Source organism: Diceros bicornis, chromosome 4 (assembly GCF_020826845.1).
Source record: "Diceros bicornis minor isolate mBicDic1 chromosome 4, mDicBic1.mat.cur, whole genome shotgun sequence".
Classification (NCBI taxonomy): domain Eukaryota; kingdom Metazoa; phylum Chordata; class Mammalia; order Perissodactyla; family Rhinocerotidae; genus Diceros; species Diceros bicornis.
Window position 1 is genome coordinate 86768688 of NC_080743.1, and position 26641 is coordinate 86795328.

At 37.8% G+C, this 26641-nt stretch overlaps 1 protein-coding gene across 3 annotated transcripts in view; it reads left to right on the plus strand.

The window, feature by feature from the left end:
* The window catches only part of ACBD6 (acyl-CoA binding domain containing 6), a 191253-nt gene extending 164987 nt beyond the window's left edge, over positions 1-26266 (plus strand). The window contains exon 8 of one of the 3 annotated variants that reach the window (XM_058539936.1): positions 17203-17509. In XM_058539936.1, coding sequence (XP_058395919.1) covers positions 17203-17396 — 194 coding nt within the window. In that variant the 3' untranslated portion in view covers positions 17397-17509. Of the gene's footprint in view, positions 1-17202; positions 17598-25977 lie in introns of those variants that run through there. The other 2 variants (XM_058539937.1, XM_058539939.1) reach the window with 2 other exon arrangements.
* The last annotated feature ends 375 nt before the right edge of the window (positions 26267-26641 follow it).

The window sequence follows — 26641 nt, forward strand, 5'->3', positions numbered from 1 at the left end:
CTTCAACATTTCTCATCTTGCCTTCAGCTATCTGTTGCTGGGGCTAAGTCCTGGGGAAGTGCAGTCAAGAGATGGGGGCTCCCTTATTCTGCCCAGCCTGCTGGGGTGAAATGGAGGCTCTACCTTGGATGTGGTGCGCTGAGAATACTGAGGCCCTGATCACCATTGCCCTGGCTTGTGAGGTGGTGGTTCCATTCCAGGAGATGCAAGCCAAGGGGCCCTCAGGCTGCTGCCCCCACCATCACCACCAAGCACTCAGCTCCTAGAACATGGGGGTATTACTCAGAGAGAAGTTTGCTGTTGTCCGCACTCCCAGCTCCAGAGCTCTGGCTCAGACACTTTCCCTGCGGAAGAAGCAGGCCGTAAAACAGATAGCTCTTAATCTTTTCCCGAAGGAACCAACTTCAATTGCAGCAGAGCCTGGAGAAGTTCAAGGCTAAGGGTACTCTCAACAATAGTAGGGAGAATGGGAGAATAAGATAGCTAGGAGGAGGCTTCCTGGGTCAGAACAAGTATCAAACACTGTTGACCTTCAGAGAAACCACAATTTGATTAGATTAGTTGATAGAGCAATTTATGCCCCAATTGAATGTTTTTCTTTGAGCACTTTGAATATATTATCCCATTGTCTTCTGAGCTTGAATATCTATTTATAGATACAGAAAGAAATCTATATCTGTAACATATATCTAGCAAAGCTATCTTTCAAAAATGAAGACGGGATAAAAGTTTTCCCAGATAAACAAAATCTGAGAGAATTCACTGCTAGCAGACCCACCTTACAAGAAATACTAAAGGAAGATATTCAGATTGAAAGCAAATGACCCTATATGGTAATTCAAAGCCACATGAAAAAACAAAGAGCACTCGTAAAGATAATTATGTATTTATAAAAGACAGTATAAGTGCATGCTTTTTCTCCTTTCTTAACTGATTTAAAAAGCAATGTGTATGGGCCGGCTCCGTGGCTTAGCGGTTAAGTGCGCGCGCTCTGATGCTGGCGGCCCGGGTTCGGATCCCGGGCACGCCCCAAGGCACCACTTCTCCGACCAACCCGAGGCCGAGTCCCACGTACAGCAACTGGAAGGATGTGAACCTATGACATACAACTATCTACTGGGGCTTTGGGGGGAAAAAAATGAATAAATAAAATCTTAAAAAAAAAAAAAGCAATGTGTAAAATAATATGTATATAATGTATTTTTGGGCCTATAATATACAGAAGTATAGTATATTTGCCAATAACAGCCCAAAGGAAGTGGATGAGAGCAAAGTTACAATGGGCTAAGGAAATGACTACAGATGTTAAAGTAACTGTAACAATGTATTATTGGATTTGTAACATTAATAGATACAACATATATAACAATACTACCACCAAAAGAGGGAAAAATGGAATAGAGCTATATGGGAGTAATGTTTCTATATATCACTGGAATTAAGCTAGTATAAATCGGAAGCTGATTCTGATAAGATGCATATGGTAAACCCTAGAGCAATCACTAAAGAAAAACTTAAAATAGACAGTTCAAAAATAATAGTTGGAGACTTCGGTACCCCACTTTCAGTTATGAATGGAACAACTAAACAGAAGATGAACAAGGAAATAGAAGACTTGAACAACACTATAAACCAACTAGACCCCACAGACATCTATAACACACTCCATCCAGTGACAACAAAATATACATTCTTCTCAAGTACTCACAAAGCATTCTTCAGGATAGATGATATGCAGGCCATAAAACAGCCTCAATAAATTTAACAGGATAGAAATAATAAAAAGCATATTCTCCAACCACAATGGAAGGAAATTGAATAACAAGAGCAGGAAAAAATTTGAAAACTCACAAATATGAGAAAACTAGACAACACACTCTTAAATAACCAGTGAGTCAAGGAATAAAGCAAAAGAGAAATCAGAAAATACTTTGAGATAAATGAAAATGAAGACAAAACATACCAGAACTTCTGAAGTGCAGCTAAAGCAATGCTTACAGGGAAATTTATAGCTGTGTAAATGCCTATGTTAAGAAAGAGGCAAGACCTCAAATTAATAACCTAATTTTCTGCCTTAAGACACTGGAAGAAGAATAGCAAATTAAGCCTAAAGAGGGAAATAATAAAGATTAGAGTAGAAACAAATGAAATAAACAGTAGAGAAAATCAACAAAACCAAAAATTAGGTCTTTGAGGCAGAAGAACCATCTGGTCAACCCACAGAATTGTGAAAAATAATGCATTGTTGTATTTAAGCCATGAGATTTTGGGTGGTTTGTTACACAACAATAGATAACCAAAACAACTCATCCTACACGTAAGTGAGTTTCAGGTAGATTGAATACGTAAATAGGGAAAAGCAAAATTTTAAACTTGTAGACGAATATATAGAGTAAGGAGTGATTTCTTAACACACAAAAGTAAAGATCATAATTTAAATTATGATAACTACATAAAAATTTTAAACTTCTGTAAAACAAAAGATAGTATAAGCAAAATAAAAATACAAGACAAAGATTGGGAGAACATAGTTAAAATGCAAATAATCTACATAAAATCATTATTCAGAAGATATCAAGAACATCTACCCAGTCAATAAGAAAGACAACCAAATAGAAAAATAGACCCCAGAAAACAGATAATCCAGAAGAGCCAAATAGCCAGTAAACAACAAGAAAATGTGCTCAACTTCACTAATAACTGTCAGGAACTATGAATAGCCTGAAATTATACCCTACTTACAAGCTAACAGGTTAGCCTGACACAGTTTCATGGATGCTGGCAAACAACACAAAACTCCTGGATCAGAGACAAAAGACTATTATTCACAGCACAGTAAGCAGCATGAGCTTCATGTTTGTGTCCTTTCCCCTTGAGTCCCAGAGGAGCTATGCAGAGAAGCCCAGGTAGATCTCGCACACATAGTATGTGATAGCTTAGGAATCCTAAACCAAGGGAACTCCAGTCTTTTATAATGAGTCTCAAGCAAACCTGCCCAACCTTTGCCCTGGAGAACATATTATCTTTATCATACTGGACAGTAAACAAACCTGCCCTCTATTCTGGAAGGAAATACTACCTCTTGTCCAAGGCTGTTCACCATACAAACATCCTCGAAAAGATAGTTCAGAACAAAAGCTGTCATTCCCTCTGCTCACAAGAGGTGCAGAAACATGAGAATCCCTTGGAAATTGTCTCCCAGCAATAATCAAGGAATGCAAATTAAAACATTTACATATAATTTCACACTGGTCAGATTGGCAACATGTAAACATCTAAAAATATTAGTATTAGGATGTGTGGAGCAACTCTCATACATTGCTGATGAGAGTGTCACCTGTTGCAACCACTTTGGAGATCAGTTTGGCAAGATCTAGTGAAGTTGAAGGTACACATACCTACAACCCAACAATTCCACTTCTAGGTATACCCTAGAAATATTCCTGAACGTGCATATAGTGAGACATGATTAAGAGCATTTATTGCAGCATTATTTGTAATAGCCAAAAATTTGTTTTATTAGCCTTTATATTCCTCTGTATGCCATACTTAAAATACTTGTTAATTAAAATTACATATATGCACACACACATATATACATGCATACATATTTTCTGTTACCAAATGCTTCTGAAAGATGGACCATTAAAAATGTGCATATAGGGCCGGCCCCGTGGCTTAGCGGTTAGGTGTGCACGCTCCACTGCTGGCGGCCCGGGTTCGGATCCCAGGTGCGTACCGACGCACCACTTGTCTGGCCATGCCGTGGTGGCATCCCACATACAGCAACTAGAAGGATGTGCAACTATGTCATACAACTGTCTACTGGGGCTTTGGGGGGGAAAAAAAAAGGGAGGAGGATTGGCAATAGATGTTAGCTCAGAGCCGGTCTTCCTCAGCAGAAAGAGGAGGATTAGCATAGATGTTAGCTCAGGGCTGATCCTCCTCAAAAAAAAAAAAAAAAGTGCATATATGATATAGTATACAGATAAAGTAACCTCTAGGCTCCTTTTCCTTTCTATAAACAGCTCTCTAATGTAGTTACTGTTTTCCCCGTTTTATAAATGAGGAGACCAAAACTCAAAGAAGTTAATAAACTTACCTAAAGGAGCCAGAAATTCGAACCCATGTCTCGGGGCCGGCCTGGTGGCGCAAGCGGTTAAGTGCGCGCGCTCTGCTGCAGAGGCCCGGGGTTCGCCGGTTCAGATCCCAGGCACGCACCAACGCACCGCTTGTCAAGCCATGCTATGGTGGCGTCCCATGTACAGTAGAGGAAGATGGGCACACATGTTAGCTCAGGGCCAGTCTTCCTCAGCTAAAAAAGAGGAGGATTGGCAGATGTTAGCTCAGGGCTGATCTTCCTCACAAAAAAAATTAAAATTAAAATTAAAAAAACCCATGTCTCTAGATTTACTAGGAAAGGAGAGGAAAACAAATGCCTTCCCATGCCTTCTTCCACAGCACTCCCATCTCTCACTCCTCAAATGTTTATATGATAGTTCTGTCACAAAGCTTCTCTAACATCACTAAGAGTGGGTTATTCTAAATCCTAATTTTTGCCCCAGAAAAAAAAACGTTTCTCAGCCACCGCCACAACTGCGATGGCAGTCTGGGACAACCAGACATAAGTCAAACAACCACAGATAATCAGCAAGGACAAGGAAGAAACTCTGCACAGTGATTGTGAGGCCTTCAGTGCAGAGTTCACGGCTACTTCTTTTTTCTGATGCCTGGCTTCAAGAAGCGAACTTTCTTTTATTCCGAAATGTTTGTCATAAAGTCCAGAGTTCACTGCTCAGCTTAGAAAGACAGCCTCTTCCAGTGCATCCACATGCTGTGCTAAATCAGTTCTTATTTCCTTCCCCTCGTTCCTTCTTTAATCTACTCATTCAGACATTTCTTAGTGCCTTCTCTGTAGCATGTTGTGTTTTCCTTTCATTTTTCCATCCAGAAAATGTAGAAGCAGCTAAATTAGACTGAATGTGCCCTTGAGAATGTAGATGAGTCACTGTCATCCCTGGTTAGCCATTAGGAGTGAATGCCTTTATGCATGTGAGAATATGTCTGCTTAAGTTTGACATACGTAAAATGCATTTCTAGATAGCAACAAGGTTGGGATTTTTCAAAAGGTCTTTCTGACTGGCTTCAAAATAAGCTATATTTTCTTTATGTACTAATATGGAAAAATCTCTAAGATACATTCTTAAATAAAAGGATTAAGGTGTAGAACAGTGTGCTGCTATGAATATATCTGTACATATATCTCTACATATTTGCTAGTAAATGCATAAGGTATCTTGGGAAGGATACCCCAAAAGCTAATGTTGGTTGCGTAAGGGAAGAGGAACTGTGGGGCTAAAATACAGGCATAGGATAAAAATTTTTTCCTGGAAACCCTTTAATAACTTCTATATTTGGAACCATATGCATGTATTACCTGTTTGATAAAATTAAATTTATTTTAAATCTAAATATTGTAGGGTCTATTAGTACTGTGAATATGACTTAGGTTCTTAATTATATTTCATTCAACAAATATTTATTGAGCACCTGCTATTTGCTGCATAGAATATACCAAACATCCTTTTTAAGGTAAAGTATGTCCCCAGACTTTGCGTGTCCTTCACCTCTCACCCAATAAACAAGGACTTGATAACCATAGTGGTAAGTGTGTGAGCTAACACTGTATCTAATCTGGGAAAACTAGCTTGGGAAAGCTTGAGTATCAATGCCAGCAAACCCTGGAAATGATGCTTTTTGAGCCAGAAGTAATGAGGAGTTGGAACTGAGACCTTGAGGGCAAGCTAGGACCTTCAAAGGGTTATACTCTCAGTAAAAAAAAAAAAGAAAAAATCAAATTAGATCAGAAAAAGTTGGCCTGCTAATATAAGTAAGGAAGACAAAGAAGCTTATCTGCCACAAATCAGAATCTGGGTGGGAAAAAAAGCCCCACCTCATGCAAGTTTGGGGTTTAAATTTATACTCTCTGATTGTTTCAGAAATCCTCAAGTCAAGAATTTAACATAATAAGTGTACTGGTCTGGTTACCTCTGAGGGACCTGGCAGAAGCAAATACTAAACTTCTCTTGAGGGACACATCCTCAACTAAGGCAGCACAAAATTCCTACAGAAAGAAACCCTGCTAAAAATGAACTCACAGTCCAAAATGACAAAATACTATGTCTGCTGACGTTCACTTAGTGTAACCACAGGATTAGACGTTGAGGAACTTTAGTAAAACTATTGAATAGAAATTGTCAGAATAAGTCTGTATAAACAAAATCAAGGAATCAAAAACACAAGAACAAGACACTCCAAAAAGAGCAGGCAGATTTGAAAGAGAACCAAATAGAACTTAATAAAAGAAAAAATACAAAAAAGAAATTTTATAATGAATAGGTTAAAGTATGAAATTGACACAGGTAAAAAAAAATTGGTGAACTGAAAGATAGTTGTAAAAGGCAGCACAGAAAGATAAAGAGATGGAAATGTAAAAGAAATGCTGAATGTAAAACGAGAAGATCCAGGATTTTAAAATAGGAGTTCCAAAAGGAGAAATTAGGGAAGAATCAATATTTGAAGATATATTTACTGATAATTTCCGTAATTGATAAAACATTAAAATCTTCAGATTCAGGAATTATGAGATCTCACTCATAAGTAGAAGATAAAAACAACAACAAACCATCACACAGAGACAGAGATTGGATTGGTGGTTACCAGAGGGGAACGGGAGAGGGAGGAGGGCAAAAGGAGTGATTAGGCACCTGTGTGTGGTAATGGATTGTAATTAGTCTTTGGGTGGTGAACATGATGTAATCTTTACAGAAATTGAAATATTATGATGTACATCTGAAATTTATATAATGTGATAAACCAGTGTTACTGCAATAAGAAAATAAGTATGCAAAAAAAAGGAATTATGAGATCTGATCAGGATAAGGTATTCATACAATGGAATACTATACAGCAATGAGGAAGAACTACAACCTACACACAACAACTTGGATAAATCTCACAAACATACTGTTGAGTTCAAGATGCCGGACACAAAAGAGCATATACTATATGCTTCCGTTTATATAAAGGAGAAACAGGAAGAACTCATCGCTAGCATTAGTAGACAGGATAATGGTTACCTTAGGGAAATGGGTAGGTAGCATTTGGAAGGGGTTAATGTGGCGGGAGTGCTTCTGAGATTCTAATAATGGTCTGATTCTTGATCTGTGTGCTCGTTAGTTACTTTGATAAGTTCATCTTAAGAAAATTTGTATATGTGATTTTGGTACTCTTCTGTATGTATTTTATATTCTAATAAAAAGTTTACACACAGGAAACAAGTCCAAACCTGGACAGACATAAGGTGGTGATGTTACCTTTTTTATGTATATCATCTCGTAACCTTTTCAACAAATGTCTGAGTTAGGCCTTGTTTTCCTGCATTTGCAGATGAAAAACTGAAGGCCCGAGAGGTGAGTGGCTTGGACAGGGTAACACAAGTTGTAGGTGACAGAGCCGAGGCGCTTGTCCAGGTCTCCTGGTTCCGTTTCCAGTCCTCCTTTCATCATTTCATACCTAATCACAGTCCCAGTATCCCTTTAAAGCAGACGTTATTCTGTGGAAGATAATCTTTAATAGAAATAAAATAAATGAAAATTCTTTGTCAATGGTCGCCTCGGTCAGTGAGTGAAGGCTGTTTTTCAAACTGTACTTGTGAGTAAACACATATGTCAATATCTGTATCCACCTACGTGCTTTTATATTCTTTTTTTATATTCTGTTTACTTAGACATCAATAAAAATTATCCTTGAATCAGGAATCCTGCCCAAAATTGATCTAGTAAAACAACCTCTATTTCTCTCTCTCAGATTATATTATTTGTTGTAGAAAGAACAAAACAAATACCATTAGATATTATTATCTAACTAATAATATCATTAGTTAGAGGTTTTGACATTACAAATATATAAAACTAAAATATTCTAACAGCTCAGGAATGTTTTGTGAAATTAATATTTTAAGTTTAATAGTCACTTATAAGAGTGATTAGTTTTTAATTAGATTTTTTTACAAGGTCACTAGACTTGCCGTTTTCAGGTCATCAAAACAGAGTTTGGCATGTAATTATAATAATAATTACCTTTTTTTTTTTAATTTTATTTATTTATTTTTTTCCCCCAAAGCCCCAGTAGATAGTTGTATGTCATAGCTGCACATCCTTCTAGTCGCTGTATGTGGGACACGGCCTCAGCATGGCCGGAGAAGCAGTGCGTCAGTGCACGCCCAGGATCCGAACCCGGGCCACCAGTAGCGGAGTGCACGCACTCAACCACTAAGCCACGGGGCCGGCCCAATAATTACCATTTGTTAAACACTTACTATATGCCAGGGAGTCTGCTGGGCATATTTTTTCCATTTAGTCACTTAATATTATTTAACCTTTTCTATTTAATAGGCACTCAATAGCTATTTGTTGATTTGATTTGATTTGATTTTAGGACCCTTAACCTATTCTTGGAACTTTCATAAAACTGTAAGTATAGCTAAGTCCAGTGAGTGCAGACAATGTTGGGGATGTCTTGGGGGCTTAGCTATTACTTTTTATGAATTACGGTTTGGCTTGACAGCTGTCCTTGTGTTGACAGCTCTTCTGATTATAGCAGTTGTCAAACTCCATCCTTAAGCAGGTTGTAAATCCTGGCTTCTTCCGATTAAAACTGGGTCAGAGCCAATGGCTGGTTAACTAGAGGCTGGTATTCTACTGTATGTCCTCACTAGTTCATTCTACATCGGCTTTGCATAGCAGCATACTAAAACCCTTATTTTCCTCTATTTTACTTTGATGTTTTTGAATCTTCAGATATTGGTCCTCCTGTGATTTTGTGATTAAATATGGTCCTTGCTGAAGAGTATATTAGTATAAGTGTGGTCTTCCTTGTAAATGGCCTGTTAGCCCTCCCCTCTTCTCCCTCCACCGGGAATACTAACATCATTGCATCTGTGTCTCCCAGGGGAAATCAAGGCTTTTCCTTGCACGTGCAATCATGTGATTTCGGAGTGGGCAGGCTTTGTATCCTCATGAGCCGTCGGTCTTCCACGTAAAGCACCATCTGTTCTGTTCCTTCCACGTTCTTACAGGGCAGTGGGAGGAGGCATTAGAGTGAAAATAAATAAAATAAAAAAAAGAAAGAAATTCATCATCAAAACCCTGAGGATTAATGGAGTCAGAAGGCTCACTGCTCTAAATGAAAATTCATCTTCACCTGTGCCAGTGTCAGGGCTGCCTCTATGGCACTTGACAAATAGAGGTTCCCAGGGTACCATAAATTCAGCAACTGTTCTAATCCCTATAGACCTGCTCAAGCTTTTCCGAGATGAGCTTATGACTGTTTTTGTATTTCCCAGCACATTGTGGGCACCAATATATCCTCTCATTAATTTGGTAAAATGTTAGCACCCTTTCCTTCTCATGCTTCTCTCATCTTCTTTGCCTTTGTCCATTTTGAGGGGCTGGGCAGCTCACATGTTTCTGAAAGACGACTCTGCCTTATGAATTGTGCTTCACTGAAGACGCCAAAGGCAGAGAAATCAATTAACTAATGAATTTTGAGCAAATACTAAGTTCTCAGCACTGTGCTAGATGGAGAGGAGAATATTAAAAAAAAAAACAAACGCATGATCAAGTAGCTCACCATCTAATTGGGAATACAAAGCATGTTTTTTCAAAAACTGTTAGGCACCTGTATGTGCCAGTAGGCACTATGCTAACCATAAACATAATTGATGCTTCTCAACAGTGCAATCTCCAAGAGGTATTGCACATGCCCTCCTCATACTGGGATAAGGTGCACCTGTGTGGCTTCCCCTTGTCGTTTAAATCAGTCTCTTGCTTCTCTTCCTTTTCTTCTCTCTACTACAGCTTCCTGATTGCTTATGCTCTCATATCAGTCTGTCTTTGCTTAAATCCCAGATGTTTGTTAATAAAACTCCTTTCCTTATGGATACCATATCCCTTACTCTGAAGTACGGTTTTGCAACCCTTAAATTCCAAATGTAAATCTCATTTTATAGTTAGACTTGGGCTAAAATTTCATTCACATTTGTTAGGTTAGGAGATTGTTATACAGCCCAGTTAGCCTTTTCTCAGCTGGTTGGGTGTAGTCCTCTAGATGTGAAACAAAAATTTAAGCTCTGTTCCTGGGTTAGTACTCATAGATTATATCGTATCTCACTGCTGGAAAGGTCACTCCATACAGCATATATATGAAATTAATGCCCCTTTGTCTGAGATGGCCAACTTAGTGTCTTCAGCCACATCTGTTTAGCCTTGATCTTCATGCTTAGTAGTCTCAAGTGTTGGGTTAGATTTGAGCTAAGTGTGATCTGACAGACCATAGTAGTTATTATCCTGTATTACAGATTTACACGCTTGGAAATTTATTCCTTTGATACTGCTTTAAAAGTTCCAATTTTAAAACCTAACTAAGTGTTTCTCACAATAAGTTGAGACTGATAGCTGCGGCAAAAAGGTTAAATGATTATTTTTCAAAATATAAATGTCATGTAGCTAGTTCTATGCAGAATAAACAGCCGCTTCTCGCAGCTACTTGATACTAGGCAGTGTGTCTTCAACTGTGTTATATTTTGTAAGAGACTGTCTTCCATTGGAATCTAATTCCATGTACAGTGATTCATGGTAAAACTTCTCAGAAACTTAAAATAAAAATGTTCATTGTATTATTTTGGGAGATAATTTTAAATTCTCGAAGGGATGTTATAATCCTGAACACTTTCTGTTGAATCTTGGGCCGTGGTCAAGATATCCTTTCTGCCTTCCTCCCTATCTGTGGCATACCACAAAATATGATCTCAGCCCATCAACACCTGTCCCAGGATTGGAATAGGCAATTCTTGCCTTTCTCTACCTTTACTCCTACTCTCCATTCATTCGTTCATCAAATGTTAACTTAGCATTTATAATCCTGGTAGCCTTCTAAGAAATCCCACACCACTGAAGGCAGAGATAGGGTTCCCAAACGGTCTGATTTTAGCTCAGAAAAATGTCTGCCCTCCACCTCTGTTCACTTAGAACCACCTCTGAACCTATGTTATTATGGATTGGAGTTTGGTGTCTAAGTTTGTCAAGATGGGTAATATAAAGGATCATCAAAGCTGTCCCAACTCATCACAACCTAGTTTTTGCTGTTGGCTCTTTGCCCACTTCACAGCATATAACCAGGGAGCCCTGAGCTGGAAGCACCCACTAGACGAGTGAAGACAGTCAAGGAGCCTTATCTTTACCTGAGTACCGACAGAGATCAAAAGAAGAAATATCACTACTAAATCATTTAAAACCAAACTCCCAGAGTTCTGCTTCTACTTAAGACGGAGAAAACTGCAAGAGAACGTTGCTCCCACACTAACAAGAAGAAAAGGCTAGAAATCTGCAAAATCTTAACTTTTCTTGAACCCATCAGATAGCAGCGGTTGCATTGGCAGCAGAGTAAACTGGATTTTAAAGAGTGACAGGCCTCTACAAGACAAACAGACTGTTTTACCTTTGGTGAAGCACCCAGGGAAGAGGCAGACACCATAAAAGCAGGTAAGAAGAAAACAACTAAAATTAACAAATTCTTAAAGTGAGCTAGTATGACATTTTAGAATAACTGGAAGCCTCAGACCCAAGAACAGTCCTCACTCATATGCTCTGTTTCGTTAACTGGGTGCTCATAAGAGAGATTGAGAACAGAGAGAGCCCTCCTCAGTGGCACATAGACATGAAATCCTGCCAGTTCCCTGGACTCTTATTTCATATGAAGCAAAATCCTTAAGCAACTGGGGAAGAGCAGAAAACTTCTTTATCCTCTTCTCCTCCCCTTCTCTGGGCCCAGACAGATAGCCCCTCCTTTTGGAGGAGGAGTAAAAGCAAAATTTGTCTGTTACTGGGGAGGGGCAGGGCAGGAAACTCCCACTCAAGACATGTTCTCCCTCCCTCAGAGGAGGCAGAGTTTGACTGACATTGAGTGAGTGGTTGTAGGAACGCTGAGAAATTGCCACCCCTGAGGGCCTGCCTAAGACTTGAGAGTAGCCCAAATAGACAGAGAACTTCCTCCATCTCCCACCATGAGCCTCACCCTGAGTAATAAGCAATAGCAGTCTTTTCAGTGGGGGAGGGGCACGAATTTAGAGAGAGACTCCCTCTGTGAGATTGCTGAAAGCTGAGAGTGAAGCAGGAATACTTAAAAAACTCTCTGGCACCCTAGGCCGCACACTAAACATAAAGTACCAGCATCGCACAATTGGAGGAATCTGAAGCATGTGATGCGTTGAAGTTATCTATAGCAACAACAAAATCCAAACCCAGTTCAACTGCTCACCAGATTGACTCAACACCCATACTAATGACATGACAGAAGAAGAAGCATACCTATTTCTGGGTATAGATAGTATTATTTACTTCAGCCTCCACTGTCCTACGCACAGTGTTCTGCATTCAGTCGAAAATTATGAGATACAAAACAAGACAAAAGCAGTCCGTTGTCAAGCAACACATTGGTAATTGATAGAGCAGGTAGATAAAAATTCATCAAGGATATGAAAGATTTGTGTCTAGATTCCTGTTTTGCATATGGATGTCTAGTTGTCCCTGAACCACTTGTTTAAGAGACAGGCTTTACTCCATTGTGTTGCCTTTGTCCATTTGTTAAAGATCAGTTGACTATATTTATGTTGGTCTCTTTCTGGCTTCCCTATTCTGTTCCATTGATCTATTTGTTCTTTTGCCAATACCACACTGTCTTAATTACTGTGGCTTTATAGTTAAGTCTTAAAGTCAGGTAGTGTCTGTCCTCCAACTTTATTCTTCTCCTTCAATATTCTGTTGGCTCTTCTGGATCTTTTGCCTCTCCATATAAACTTTATAGTTTGTCAATACCCACAGAATAACTTGCTTGGATTTTGTTTGGGAAGAACTGACATCTTGACGATATTGAATCTATCCATGAACATGGAACATCTCTCCATTTGTTTAGTTTTTTGATTTTGTCCATCATAGTTTTGTAGTTTTCCTCATATAGATCTTGTACATGTTTTGTTAGATTTATACCCAAATATTTCATTTTTGGGGTGCTAATGTAAATGATATTATGTTTTTAATTCCAAATTCCATTTGTTCATTGCTAGTATATAGGAAAGCAATTGACTTTTCTATATTAACCTTGTTAATATAGTAATATAATTATATATATTATATAATAATATATTAGTATATTAACCTTGTCCATGTTAATATAGAAAGCAAGGTTATTATAACAATTATAACAACCTTGTTATAATTGCTTACTAGTTCCAGGAGATTTTTCTTTTTTGTCAGTTCTTTTTCATTTTCTACATAGACAATCAAGTCATCTGCAAACAAAGACAGTATTTTTTCCTCCCTAATCTGTATACCTTTTATTTCCTCTTCACGTCTTGTTGCATTGCCTAGAACGTCCAGTACAATGTTGAAAAGGAGTGGTGAGAGGGGATATCCTTGCCTTGTACCTGATCTTAGTGGGAAACTTTTGAGTTTATTGCTGTTAAGCATGATTTTAGCTGTAGGTTTTTTGTAGATGTTCTTTATCAAGTTGAGGAATTTTCTTCTCTATTCCTAGTTCTATTCTCTATTTTCTTCTCTATTCCTATTCTCTATTCCTAGAGAATTTTTATCACAAATGGGTGTTAGATTTTGTCAAATGCTTTTTCTGCATCTATTGATATGATCATGTGATTTTTCTTTTTTTGCCTTTTGATATGATGGATTACATTAATTGATTTTCGAGTGTTGAACAAGCGTTGCATACCTGGGATAAATCCCACTTGGTTGTGTTGTGTAATTCTTTTTATACGTTGTTGAATTCAATTTACTAATATTTTCTTGAGGATTTTACATCTATGTTCATGAGAAATATTAGTCTGTAGGGTTTTTTTTTCTTGTAATGTCTTTGTCTGGTTTTTGTTATTGGGGTAATGCTGGCCTCATAGAATAATTCAGGAGGTGTTCCCTCTGCTTCTACCTTCTGAAAGAGATTCTAGAGAATTGGCGTAATTGCTTCCTTAAATGTTTAATAGAATTCACCAGTGAACCCATCTGGGTCTGGTACTTTCTATTTTGGAAGGTTGTTAATCATTGATTTAATTTCTTTAATAGATATAGACCTATTCAGATTATGTATTCTTTTGTGAGTTTTGGCAAATTGTTATCTTTCAAGGAATTTATCCATCTCATCTAGGTTATCATATTTGTGGGCATAGCGTTGTTCATAGTATTCCTTTATTATACTTTTAATGTCCATTGGGCCTGTGGTGATGTCTCTTCTTTGATTTCTGATATTAGTAATTTGTGTCCTCTTTCTTTTTTTAGTTAGCCTGACTAGAGGCTTATTGATTTTATTGATCTTTTCAAAGAACCACCTTTTGGTTTTATTGATTTTCTTTATTGATTTCCTGCTTTCAGTTTCTTTGATTTCTGCTACAATTACTATTATTTCTTTCCTTCTGCTTACTTTGGATTTAATTTTCTCTTCTTTTTCTAGAGTCCGAAGGTGAAAACTTACATTATTGATTTTATATCTTTCTTCTTTTCTAGTGTATGCATTCAATGCTATAAATTCCCCTCTAAGCACTGCTTTCAATGCATCCCACAAATTTTAAGTTATATTTTAATTTTTATTTAGTTCAAAATATTTTTTAATTTCTCTTGAGATTTTTTTCTTTGTCCCATGTATTATTACTTACTATAAACTTACTGTAAAACTACAGAAATCAAAACAATGGGGTATTGGTGTAAGGGTAGGTGTATAGATCAATGAAATATGATATAGCCTAGAAATAGGCCAAATCACAAATGGTCAATTGATTTTTGACAAAAATGCCAAGGTAGTTCAATAGAGGAAAGGATAGTCTATTTAACACGTAGCATTGGAACAGTTGGACGCACATATGCCAAATAAAAAAAAAGAGCCTCAACTCTTTCCTCATACCCTCCACAAAAATTAACTTGAAATGGATCAGGGACCTATACGTAAGAACTAAAACTATAAAGAACTAGAAGAAAATGTAGAAGAAAATCTTTGTGATTTTGAGATAGACAAAGATTTCTTGTATAGGACACAAAAAGCACAAACCATAAAAGAACAAAACTAATTGGACTTTCATTCAAAATTAAAAACGTTCACTCTTCAAGAGGCACTCTTAAGAAAATAAAAGACAAGTCACAGACTGGGAGAAAATATTTATAAAACATATATTTGGGAAAAAACTTATATCCAGAATATATAAGGAATAATTCTGACTTTATAAAAAGACAAGCCAATTAATAAATAGACAAAAGATTTGAACAGATAAATCACCAAAGATAGATGGTTGGTAAATAAAAGCACTTAAGATGATTTTCATCATTAGACATTAGGGAAATGCAAATTAAAAACCACAATAAGAAGACCTGACTATACTATATTACTGTATAGTACATATATACAGTAGGTACTATAGACCTGACTAGAATGGCTAAAAAGAATTTTAATGATAATAACAAGTGCAGCTAAGGCTGCAAAGCAACTAAAATTTATACTTACTGGTGGGAATATAAAGTTGGGAAGTTTGGTGGTTTCTTATAAAGTTAAATATTCACTTGTCACATGACTCAGCAATCCCACTCCTAGATATTTACCCAAAAGATGTAAAAACATAAAAGGTCCACATAAAAACATGTATCCAAGTGTTTATAAGATCTATGTTCATAATGGCCCAGAACTGGAAGCAGCCCAGATGCCTACACACATCCATACTACAGAATACAGCTCAGCAATAAAAAGGAAAGAACCACTCATACTTGCAGCAACATGGATAAATCTCAAAAGCATTATGCCAAGTAAAAGAAGCCAGACATAAAAGACTATATGCTATATGATTTCCATTTCTGGAGAAGGCAAAACTGTAAAGACAGAAATCAGATCAGTGGTTGCCAGGGGTTGTGGGTGGGGGTAGAAGATTGACGGCAGAGAGGCAGAAGGGAACTTTTTGGGGTGATGGAAATGTCCTATGTCTCTATTGTAGTGATAGTTGTACAAGTAGATACATTTGTCAGAATTTGTTGAATTTTTTTAAGTGAATATTACCTCAATAAACTGGAATGGAGAAAAACCAGAGAATCTCGTTCTGTCTGTTAATTGGCACAATCCAAAGGGGATAAATGTAAATTATAGTTAAAAATACAAGTGGAAATTTAATAACTAGCATTAACAAGTTTGGCCTCTTAAGCTTTTTATTTCCCAACCTCATAAATGTGTCTACTGGTAAGGACACCATTAGGAGTATTTAATAATCCATGTGTCTCTTTCAAGCATATTTCCCCAGCATGGTAAGGGAGACTACCTTAGGTAGATAGCTCTTCGGCCAAGGTGGTCATGTAATACAAATATATTTAACAGAGTGTCCAGAAAACTTGCTAAAACTCCTGAGTCCAAAACATATGTCTTCAGAAAATCGCATAGTACAAGAAAAATAGAGACAGCAATATGTATGGAATGGCCTTTTTTTTCAGATTCAAATTTTACCTCCTTGCTAAATTTATCAGTATAGATATCCCCTAGCACTACATATTTATTGTGTCTCAAACCAAGATTGTTTTTTCTTCTCCATAATTTTCTGTTTCTGTTCCCCTCCAAAAACTCCTGCTCTGCCTTCTGGTTCCTTATTTTGGAGATAATGTCACCAACATCTGAGCGGTCTCTCAGACTAGAAACATAGGTGTCATCTTTGATTCTTCTAATTCTTTTGCTCATTGTTTTTTTGGACTGATTTGTTAAAACTTTTTAGATATTAAGGATATTAGCTCTTGTCTGTCTTGTGGATGTGACTATGTTTCCCAGTTTATGGTTTACCTTTGTATATAGTATTTTTGTCTGTGTGGTATAGCTGTTTTAAATTCTTATGTGATAAAATTTATCAATTTTAGGTGTCTATGTATTCAAATTTATGAGTAATTTTTTTATGGTGTCTGGGTTTCATATCAAGTGTAGGAATACTCAGATCATTTTATTCAGCAAACGTTATGATTACAGGCATTGGCCTATGAGCTTTTCAAAAACCTAGAAAAATATTTGAGAGTGACATCAGCATCATGGCAGAGTGAGTTACTCCCTTTGTTTCTTCCCTCTAAGTTACAACCAGTGGGGCATCCATAGACCAACAAAAGGATCCTCTGCACAGCACACCGGAAAGCCTGAGAAAGCCATACATCTATACATCTGAAGATGGGTGGACTGGACCTCATGGAGGCGGTGGAACAAGGGGGACAGCAGCAGTGACTTCTGAGACTGGAGGCTTCAGAAACTGCAGCAGCACTCATGATTAGAGGCTCCAGGAACCTCTGCAGCACCCACAACCAGAGGCTCCAGGAACCACAGCAGTGCCTGCAACCAGAGGCTTGAGGAACCACTGCAACGCCCACAACCCAGGTACTCCTCCCGCTGTGGCAGTGGTGCGACCCCAGCCCAGCTGGTGGCAGCAGTGACATTCATGAACCCAGTGCCCCTGGCAGCAGTGGTGCCAGCACCCCCAGAAAACCCAGGAGCAGCAGCGGAGGCAGCATGCATGGCAGTGGTCCCCTGGCCATGGCAGTGCCTGAGACCATGGAGAGCTCAGTAGCAGCAACAGCAGAGCCTCTGAGCCTGGTCCCCCCCAGCTGCAGTGGCACCCACAACCTCAGCCCCTCCACCCGCAGTAGTGGCACCTGTGGACCCAACAACCCCAGATGTGGTGGAGGCACTCCCGATCCCAGCTCCTGCTCCTCCCTTCTCCTCCCCTTGCCACAGTGAGGGAACCTGCAACCCAGGTGACCCCAGAAGCAGCAGAGGCCCTTGCTAGCCCAGTGACCCCAGAGGCAACACTCACAACCACAACGACACTGGAAGCAGCAAGGCGAGCAACCTCAGGCGCAAGCAGCACAGCAAGGGTGCTGACGACATCTCTGGCAGAGTCAGTGGAGGGTGGAAAGTGCTGACTCTCAACTACAACCAGAACCAGCTCAGAATCAAAGTAAACAAAGCCTTACCTAAATAAGAAAGGTGGTTGCTACTATAAAATGCACCAGCAGAGGAACAACTCATCTAGCATCATGAAAAATTTTGGTAACATGGTATCACGAAAACAAAATGGCAACTCTCTAGAAACCAAACTTGAGATCTGGAGGATTGTGATTTAACTGATAGAGAATTCAAAAGAGCTATCATGAAGAAACTCAACAAGCTACAAGAAAACTCAGAAATACAGTTCATGGACCTCAAGAATAAAATTAATGAACAAAAGGAGTACTTCACCAAAGAAACTGAAACTCTAAAAAGAGCTGAAGAACTCAATAAATGAGATGAAGAATAAAGTAGAAAGCATTGGAAATAGAGTAGACCATATGAAAGAGAGAATTAGCAACCTCAAAGATAGAAATTTAGAAATGATTCAAGTGGAAGAGGAGAGAGAACTAAGATTTAAAAAAAATAAAGAAATTCTACGAGAAATATCCAACTCAGTTAGGAAATGCAACCTAAGGATAATGGGTATCTCAGAAGGAGAAGAGAGAAAGAAGGGACAGACAGCTTATTTAAAGAAATAATATTTGAGAACTTCCAAAACCTGGGGAAGGAACTGGATGTACAAGTACATGAAGCTAATAGAACACCCAATTATCTCAATGCAAAAAGACCTTCTCCAAGACAGATTATATTGAAACTGTCAAAAGTCAATGACAACAAAAGAATATTAAAGGCAGCCAAAGAGAAAAAAATAATAACCTACAAAAGAACCCCTATTAGCCTATCAGCAGATTTCTCAGCAGAAACTCTACAGGCCAAGAGAGAGCAGAATGGTATATTCAAAATATTGTAAGATGAAAACTGTCAGCCAAGAATATTCTGTCCAGCAAAGTTATCTTTCAAATATGAAAGAGAAACAAAGCCTTTCCCAGACAAACATAAGCTGAAGGAGTTCATTGCCACTAGATCTGTCTTACAAGAAATGTTAAAAAGAGCTCTCCTACCTGAAATGAAAGGCAAAGGTAAACAAAGCTTCAAGCAAGGTAATAGACAGAATCAGAAAATTGAAATTTTATATCAGAATAGATTAGTAAATAATTATAACATAAAGGTTAAAGGGAAAGAAAGCATTAAAAATAACTATAACCACTTCAATTTGGTAACAAACTCACAATACAAAAAGGGATAATTTGTGACAACAAAAACATAGAAGAAAAAGAGGAAAAGGGTAGAAGCTGCATAGGCAAATGAAGATAAGATGCTATGAGCAGAAAAAGGACTGTCTCGGGGCCAGCCCAGTGGTGTAGCAGTTAAGTGCACGCGCTCCGCTTTGGCGGCCCAGGGTTCACAGGTTCGGATCCCGGGCGCACACCGACACACCACTTGTCAAGCCATGCTGTGGCGGCGTCCCATATAAAGTAGAGGAAAATGGGCACAGATGTTAGCCCAGGGCCAATGTTCCTCGACAAAGAGAAAGAAGAGGATTGGGATTGGATGTTAGCTCAGGGCTGATCTTCCTCACCAAAAAAAAAAAAACCCGTCTCATCTATGAGATCTTTTATCTTTTATGGTAACCACAAAACAAAAATTCAGAGCAAAGTCACAAAACATAAAACAGGAGGAAGCTGAGAAATACATCACAGCAAACCATCAAACTGAAATATCAGACAGAAACATGAGGAAAAAGAAACAATGGAAATATAAAGTAACCAGAAGACAAAAGATAAAATGACAGTATTAAATCTTCATATATCAGTAATCACCCTATATGTAAATGGATTGAATTCACCAATCAAAGGATACAGAGTGGAACATGATATAGTCTATACAGAAGTCAAAATATAATGATGTATGCCTGAAATTTATATAATGTTATAAACTAGCGTTACCTTAATAAAAAAGAAAAAAACACACAGAGTGGCTGGATGGATTAAAAAACAAGACCCAACAATATGCTGCCTCCAGGAGACCCTTCTTAGCTCTAAAGACAAACATAGGCTCAAAGTGAAGGGATGGAAAATGATACTCCAAGCAAATGGCAACGAAAAGAAAGTGAGTGTAGCCATACTTATATCAGACGAAATAGACTTCAAGCCAAAAAAGATAACAAGAGACAAAGATGAACATTATATAATGATAAAAGGGGCAGTCCATCAAGAAGACATAACATTTATTAATATATTTGCACCTGATATAGGAGCACCAAACTATATAAAGCAACTATTAACAGACCTAAAGGGAGAAATTGACAACAACACAATAATGGGAGGGTTCTTTAATACCCCACTTACATCAATGAATAGATCATCCAGACAGAAAGTCAATAAGGAAACATCAGCTTTAAGTGAAACAGTAGACCAAATGGACTTAATAGATATATAGAGAACATTCCATCCAAAAGCAGCGGAATACACATTCTTCTCAAGACCTCATGGAACATTCTCAACGATAGACTATACATTGAAAAACAAAACAAGCCTTAATAAATTTAAGAAGATTGAAATCACTTCAAGCATCTTTTCTGACCACAATGGTATGAAACTAGAAATCAACTACAATAAGAAAGCTGGAAAAGTCACAAATAAGTGGAGACTAAACAATATGCTACCAAACAGCTGTTGCATCAACGAATAAATCAAAAATTTCCTGGAGACAAATGAAAATGAATACACAACGTACAAAATATATGGGATACAACAAAAGCAAAAGTAAGAGGGAAGTTTTTAGCAATACAGACCTACCTTGAGAAACAAGAAAATCTCAAACAATATAACACTACAGCTAAAGGAGCTAAAGGAGAACAAACAAAGCCCAAAATCAATAGAAGGAAGGAAATAATAAAAATCAGAGCAAAAATGAATGAAAAGAGACTAAAAAGACGAGAAAAGATCAGTGAAACTAAAACCTGGTTCTTTGAAAAGATGAACAAAACTGACAGACCTTTAGCTAGACTCAAAGGAAAAAAGAGAGAAGGCTCAAATAAATAAAATCAGAAACAAAAATTATGATAGATACTAAGAAATATAGGGATTATAAGAGAATACAGTGAAAAGCTATATGCCAACAAATTGGATAATCTAGAAGAAATGGATAAATTCTAGAATAATATAACCTTCCAAAACTGAATTAAGAAGAACTAGAGAATCTGAATAGAGCAATCACTAATAAGGAGATTGAAACAGTAATCAAAAAACAAAAGTCCAGGACCAGACAGCTCTGCTGGTGAATTCTACCAAACATTCAAAGATGTAATACCTGTCCTTCTCAAACTCTTCCAAAAAATTGAAGAGGAGGGGATGCTTCCTAACTCATTTTATAAGGCCAACATTACCTTGATGCCAAAACCAGACAAGGACAACACAAAAAAAGAAAATTACAGGCCAATATCACTGATGAACACAGATGTAAAATACCTCAACAAAATATTAGCAAACCAAATGCAACAATACATTAAAAGGATCATACACCACAATCAAGTGGGATTTATTCCAGGGATGCAAGGATGGTTCAACATCCACAAATCAGTCAATGTGATACACTACATTAATAAAATGAAGAATAAAATTTACATGATCATCTCAATAGATGCAGAGAAAGCATTTGACAAGATACAGCATCCATTTATGATAAAAACTCTCAACAAAATGGATATAAAAGGAAAGTACCTCAACATAATAAAGTCCATATGCAACAAACCCACAACTAACATCATCCTCAGTGGTGAAAAACTGAAAGCTATCCCTCTAGGAACAGGAACAGAACAAGGATGCCCACTCTCACTGCTCTTATTCAACATAGTATTGGAAAGTCCTAGCCAGAGCAATTAAGCAAGAAAAAGAAAGAAAAGGTATCCAAACTGGAAAAGAAGTAAAACTGTCACTGTTTGCAGATGACATGATTTTATATCTAGAAAACTCTGAAGAATCCACCAAAAGACTATTAGAAATAATTAATGAATCCAGTAAAGTTGCTGGATACAAAAGCAACATACAAAAATCAGTTTCATTTTCATACACTAATAGTGTAGCAGAAAGAGAAATCAAGAATACAATTCCATTTACAATTGCAACAAAAAGAATAAAAATACTTGGGAATAAATTTAACCAAGGCGTGAAAGACCTGTTGCTGAAAACTGTAAGACGTTCTTGAAAGAAATTGAAGACACAAAGAAATGGAAAGATATTCCATGCTCATGGATTGGAAGAATTAACATGGTAAAAAATGTCCATATTACCTAAAGCAATCTACAGATTAGTGCAATCCCTATCAAAATCCCAAGGACATTTTTCACGGAAATAGAACAAAGAATCCTAAAATTTGTATGGAAAAGCAAAAGACCCTAAAAAGCCAAAGCAATCCTGAGAAAAAAATCAAAGCTAGAGGTATTCACTCTCCCTGATTTCAAAATATACCACAAAGCTACAGTAATCAAAACAACATAGTACTGGTAGAAAAACAGACATACAGATCAATGGAGCAGAACTGAGAGCCCAGAAATAAACCTACCTACACATCTATGGACAGCTATATTTGACAAAGGAACCAAGAATGTATAATCGAGAAAGGACAGTCTCTCCAATAAATGGTGTTGGGAAAACTGGACAGCCCCACATGTAAAAGAATGAAAGTAGACCACTATCTTATACCATACACAAAAAATTAACTCAAATTGGATTAAAGACTTGAATATAAGACCTGAAACCATAAAACTCATAAAAGAAAATATAAGCAGTACCCTCTTTGACATCCATCTTAGCAGTATCTTTTGTAATATGTCTCCTTGGGCAAGGGAAACAAAAGAAAAAATAAACAAATGGGACTACATCAAACTAAAAAGCTTCTACACGGCAAAGGAAACAATGAACAAAATGAAAAGACAACCTACCACTTGGGAAAAGATATTTGCAAATCATATATCCAATAAGGGGTTAATATCCATAATATATAAAGAATTCATACCACTCAATGACAAGAAAAAACCTGATTAAAAAATGGGCAGAGAGGGGCTGGCCCGGTGGCGCAAGTGGTTAAGTGTGCGCACTCCACTGTGGCGGCCTGGTTCACTGGTTCAGACCCTGGGCGTGCACCGACGCACCACTTGGCAAGCCATGCTGTGGCGGCATCCCATATAAAGTGGAGGAAGATGGGCACGGATGTTAGCCCAGGGCCAGTCTTCCTCAACAAAACAAAAAAGAGGAGGATTGGCAGATGTTAGCACAGGGCTTATCTTCCTCACAAAAAAAAAAATGGACAGAGGATCTGAACAGAAATTTTTCCATTATCCAAAGAAGATATATAGATGGCCAACAGGCACAGGAAAAGATGTTCAACATGACTAATTATTAGGGAAATGCAAATCAAAACTACAATGAGATATTACCTCACACCCATCAGAATGGCTATTATTTAAAAAGTCAAGAAATAAGTGTTGGAGAGGACGTGGAGAAATGGGAACCCTCATACACTGATGGTGGGAATGTATATTGGTGCAGCCACTATAGAAAATAGTATGGAGATTCCTCACAAAATTAAAAATAGAACTACCATGTGATCCAGCTATTTCACTTCTGGGTATTTATCCAAAGAACACGAAAACAATAATTCAAAAAGATATATGCACCTCCATGCTCATTGCAGCATTATTCACAATAGCCAAGACTTGGAAACAACCTAAGTGCCCATCGACAGATGAATAGATAAAGAAGATGTGGTTTCTTCCCAAGCCCCGTAAAAGACTACCAGGGTATTATAATTGGTCTGCCTGCGACAAATTTCTAGGCCCTCCATGTCACTATTTATAGAATTATCATCCTAAAGTAGAGGCCAAATTATGCCGCTCACCTCATAAATGCCTTTATGCCATAATTTCGTAATATGACACTCAAAACCAAACACCTTAATATGGCTTTCAAGACCCTGTATAGTTTGACTTGAATCCAGGCTCTGGATTGCTTCTCTGAGCCAGCAGATGTTCCCTGAGCATTCCCTGTGCTCTCATGCCTCTGTTTCTCACTCTGCAGTGCCTTTCCTTCTCAACTTACCTGGAATTTTATTCTATCCTTCAGAGCTCAGCTACTTGTGTTTTTCCTGATCCCTCAACTTCCTCCACCCCACCCCACCCTACCTTTGCAATTGTGTGCGTGTGTGTGCCTGCCACAGTAATTATTCATTTTATTGTGTTAGAGTTGTCAATTTACATATTAGTTTCCCAGCTGTTTTATAATAAGTTCCCCAGAGCAGGAATCTTACCTGTACCCTTGATAGGACTGGTATAGTACGTACTCAGTAAAATGGCCATTGAATCAAGCTCCTTACCCTTCTTTCTTTCCCTTTTATTTTTAGTCTTTTGTTGTTGCTGTTGTGTAACATATCACACTACAAAAGAGTGTATAAAATATATATGAAGAATTTAAAATGTAGCTTTAAAAATATGTGCCCACCACCTAGCTTAAGAAATAGAATCTTGCCAATATTCTTGAAACCCCATGTGCCTATCCAATCACATGACCTTCCCTGCACACCCCCACCCCTAAGATTAGCACTATCCCAAATTTTATGTTAATGATTTCCCTTATAGTTTCACTACATATTTGTATCTCTGAACAGTAGTGTTTTGTTTTGTCTTTTTAAGTTTTTATTTAAATGGAATCAATACTGAATGTATTTTTCTGACTTGTTCTTGTCCTTCAACATTATGTTCTGGAGATAAACTCATGTTGTGTGAAACTATAGTTCATTGGTTTTCAATGTCATATAGGATTTCATTGTATAAGTAAAGAATAGTTTATTTTTACATGTTCTTCTCAATGGGTATTTGGTTCGTTTACATTTGGAGTCTATTAGGAACAGTGGTGCTGTGTACATTCTTGCAAATACCTCCTGGAGAACACATGCTCAGGTTTCTCTAGAGTACACAGCTAAGAGTACAGTTACTGGGTCAGAAGGTCTGCATATGTTTAGGTTTAACGTGTAATGCCAAACTGTTGTCCAGAGTGACTGCATCGATGTACGCTGTCCGCAGTACATTGATGTACACTCTGTGGAGGGCAGTTTCCCTTTGAGTCCTCCTCAGTGCTTGGTACTGTCTAAGCTTTTAATTTTCACCTATCTAGTGGATATAAAATGGTATCTCCTGGTTTTAATTTTCATTTCCCTGATTACTAATGTGGTTGCTCATTTTTTCTTATGTTTATTGCCGTTTATGTTTCATCTTGTGTGAAATGCTTATTTTTGCCTTTAGCCCAGTTGTCTCAGCGCTGTCTAATTAATGGATCTTTGTTTCCCACTGATCGGCGATGCCAGTGTTGTCTTAAATCAAGTTTCCACATACGTGGAAAATATCAGACACTGTTTTAGCCCTTTGGTCTGTTTGTTCATCCTGGAGGCAGTACCATACCATCTTCTTAATAAGTCTCCATGTCTATAGGTCCTTTTCCCTTCCCTGTGCCTTGTGTGATTGGTGCCATTTTTATTTAAAAAAAAAAAAAAAGTTCAGTTAGTTATCCACTTACCCCCTCTTCAAAGATAAAACAAATATTTTATTTGACATTTATAATATTTTTAACCTTTTGACAGCCTACAAACCTATCATTATTCTGATCAAAGTAAAATACATACTTGAACTCTCTTTTTGTTCTTTTCCTTCATCCCATCCTTAAGAATAGAGTTCAAAAGCCTCACAATTTAAAAAATGTATTTGTTTGTTTGTTTGCTTCTAGGCAACCAAAAAGGTAAATTTGATTTTCCTGGCACTTGCCAATTCGCTGTCAAGGCACAGTTCTCATCACCTTGCCGCCACTGGTGCTCAGGATTCCTTATTGCGCCTTCCTTGCCTTTCCTGCTGAAGTATTGTGCTTTATCGTTGTCTCATGGTGACCTGGTTTTCATATTTGTCCCTTTTCCTGTCAGCTGCTGCCTGTGAGTTTTTGGACATCGTGGAGCTGCTGCTCCAGTCTGGCGCTGACCCCACTCTCCGAGACCAGGACGGCTGCCTGCCAGAGGAGGTGACAGGTTGCAAAGCAGTTTCTTTGGTGTTGCAGCGGCACATGACTGGCAAGGCTTAATCAAAAGACTGGAAAACCACAGTCTGTAACAGCATAGGGCTTGAATGATGAAAGAAAACTGCAAAAATAATACTTCTTTTACCACCCATCTTTGGTATACATTGACTAATAAAATCAGTTCTGAGGAACTTGGATTTTGAAGTCTCAGCAATTCATTCTCCTTGCATACATTCCGGCGAGTACAGTTTTGGTGATGAACACGTGTACTGTGCATAATACAATCCAATTCTGCTGAGCGCGCTCTGAAATTTATCACTGTTCTAGAGGGTGGGGAGAGGAGGAGACACATCGTATTTCACAATATTAAACATGCTGCTCTTTTAAAAAACATACAGAAGCAAAATATGACCAATAGTACTACACTGATAATTAGGGAAAGTTTCATGAAATCCCAATATGATGGAGGTCAAATGATCTTGTGTCATTTTGTACAGCTGGTCTGAATAGGTAGCTAAAATATTTAATCTTTTGGCACACAGAATTGGGAAGACAGGAAAGAAGAAGAGTGT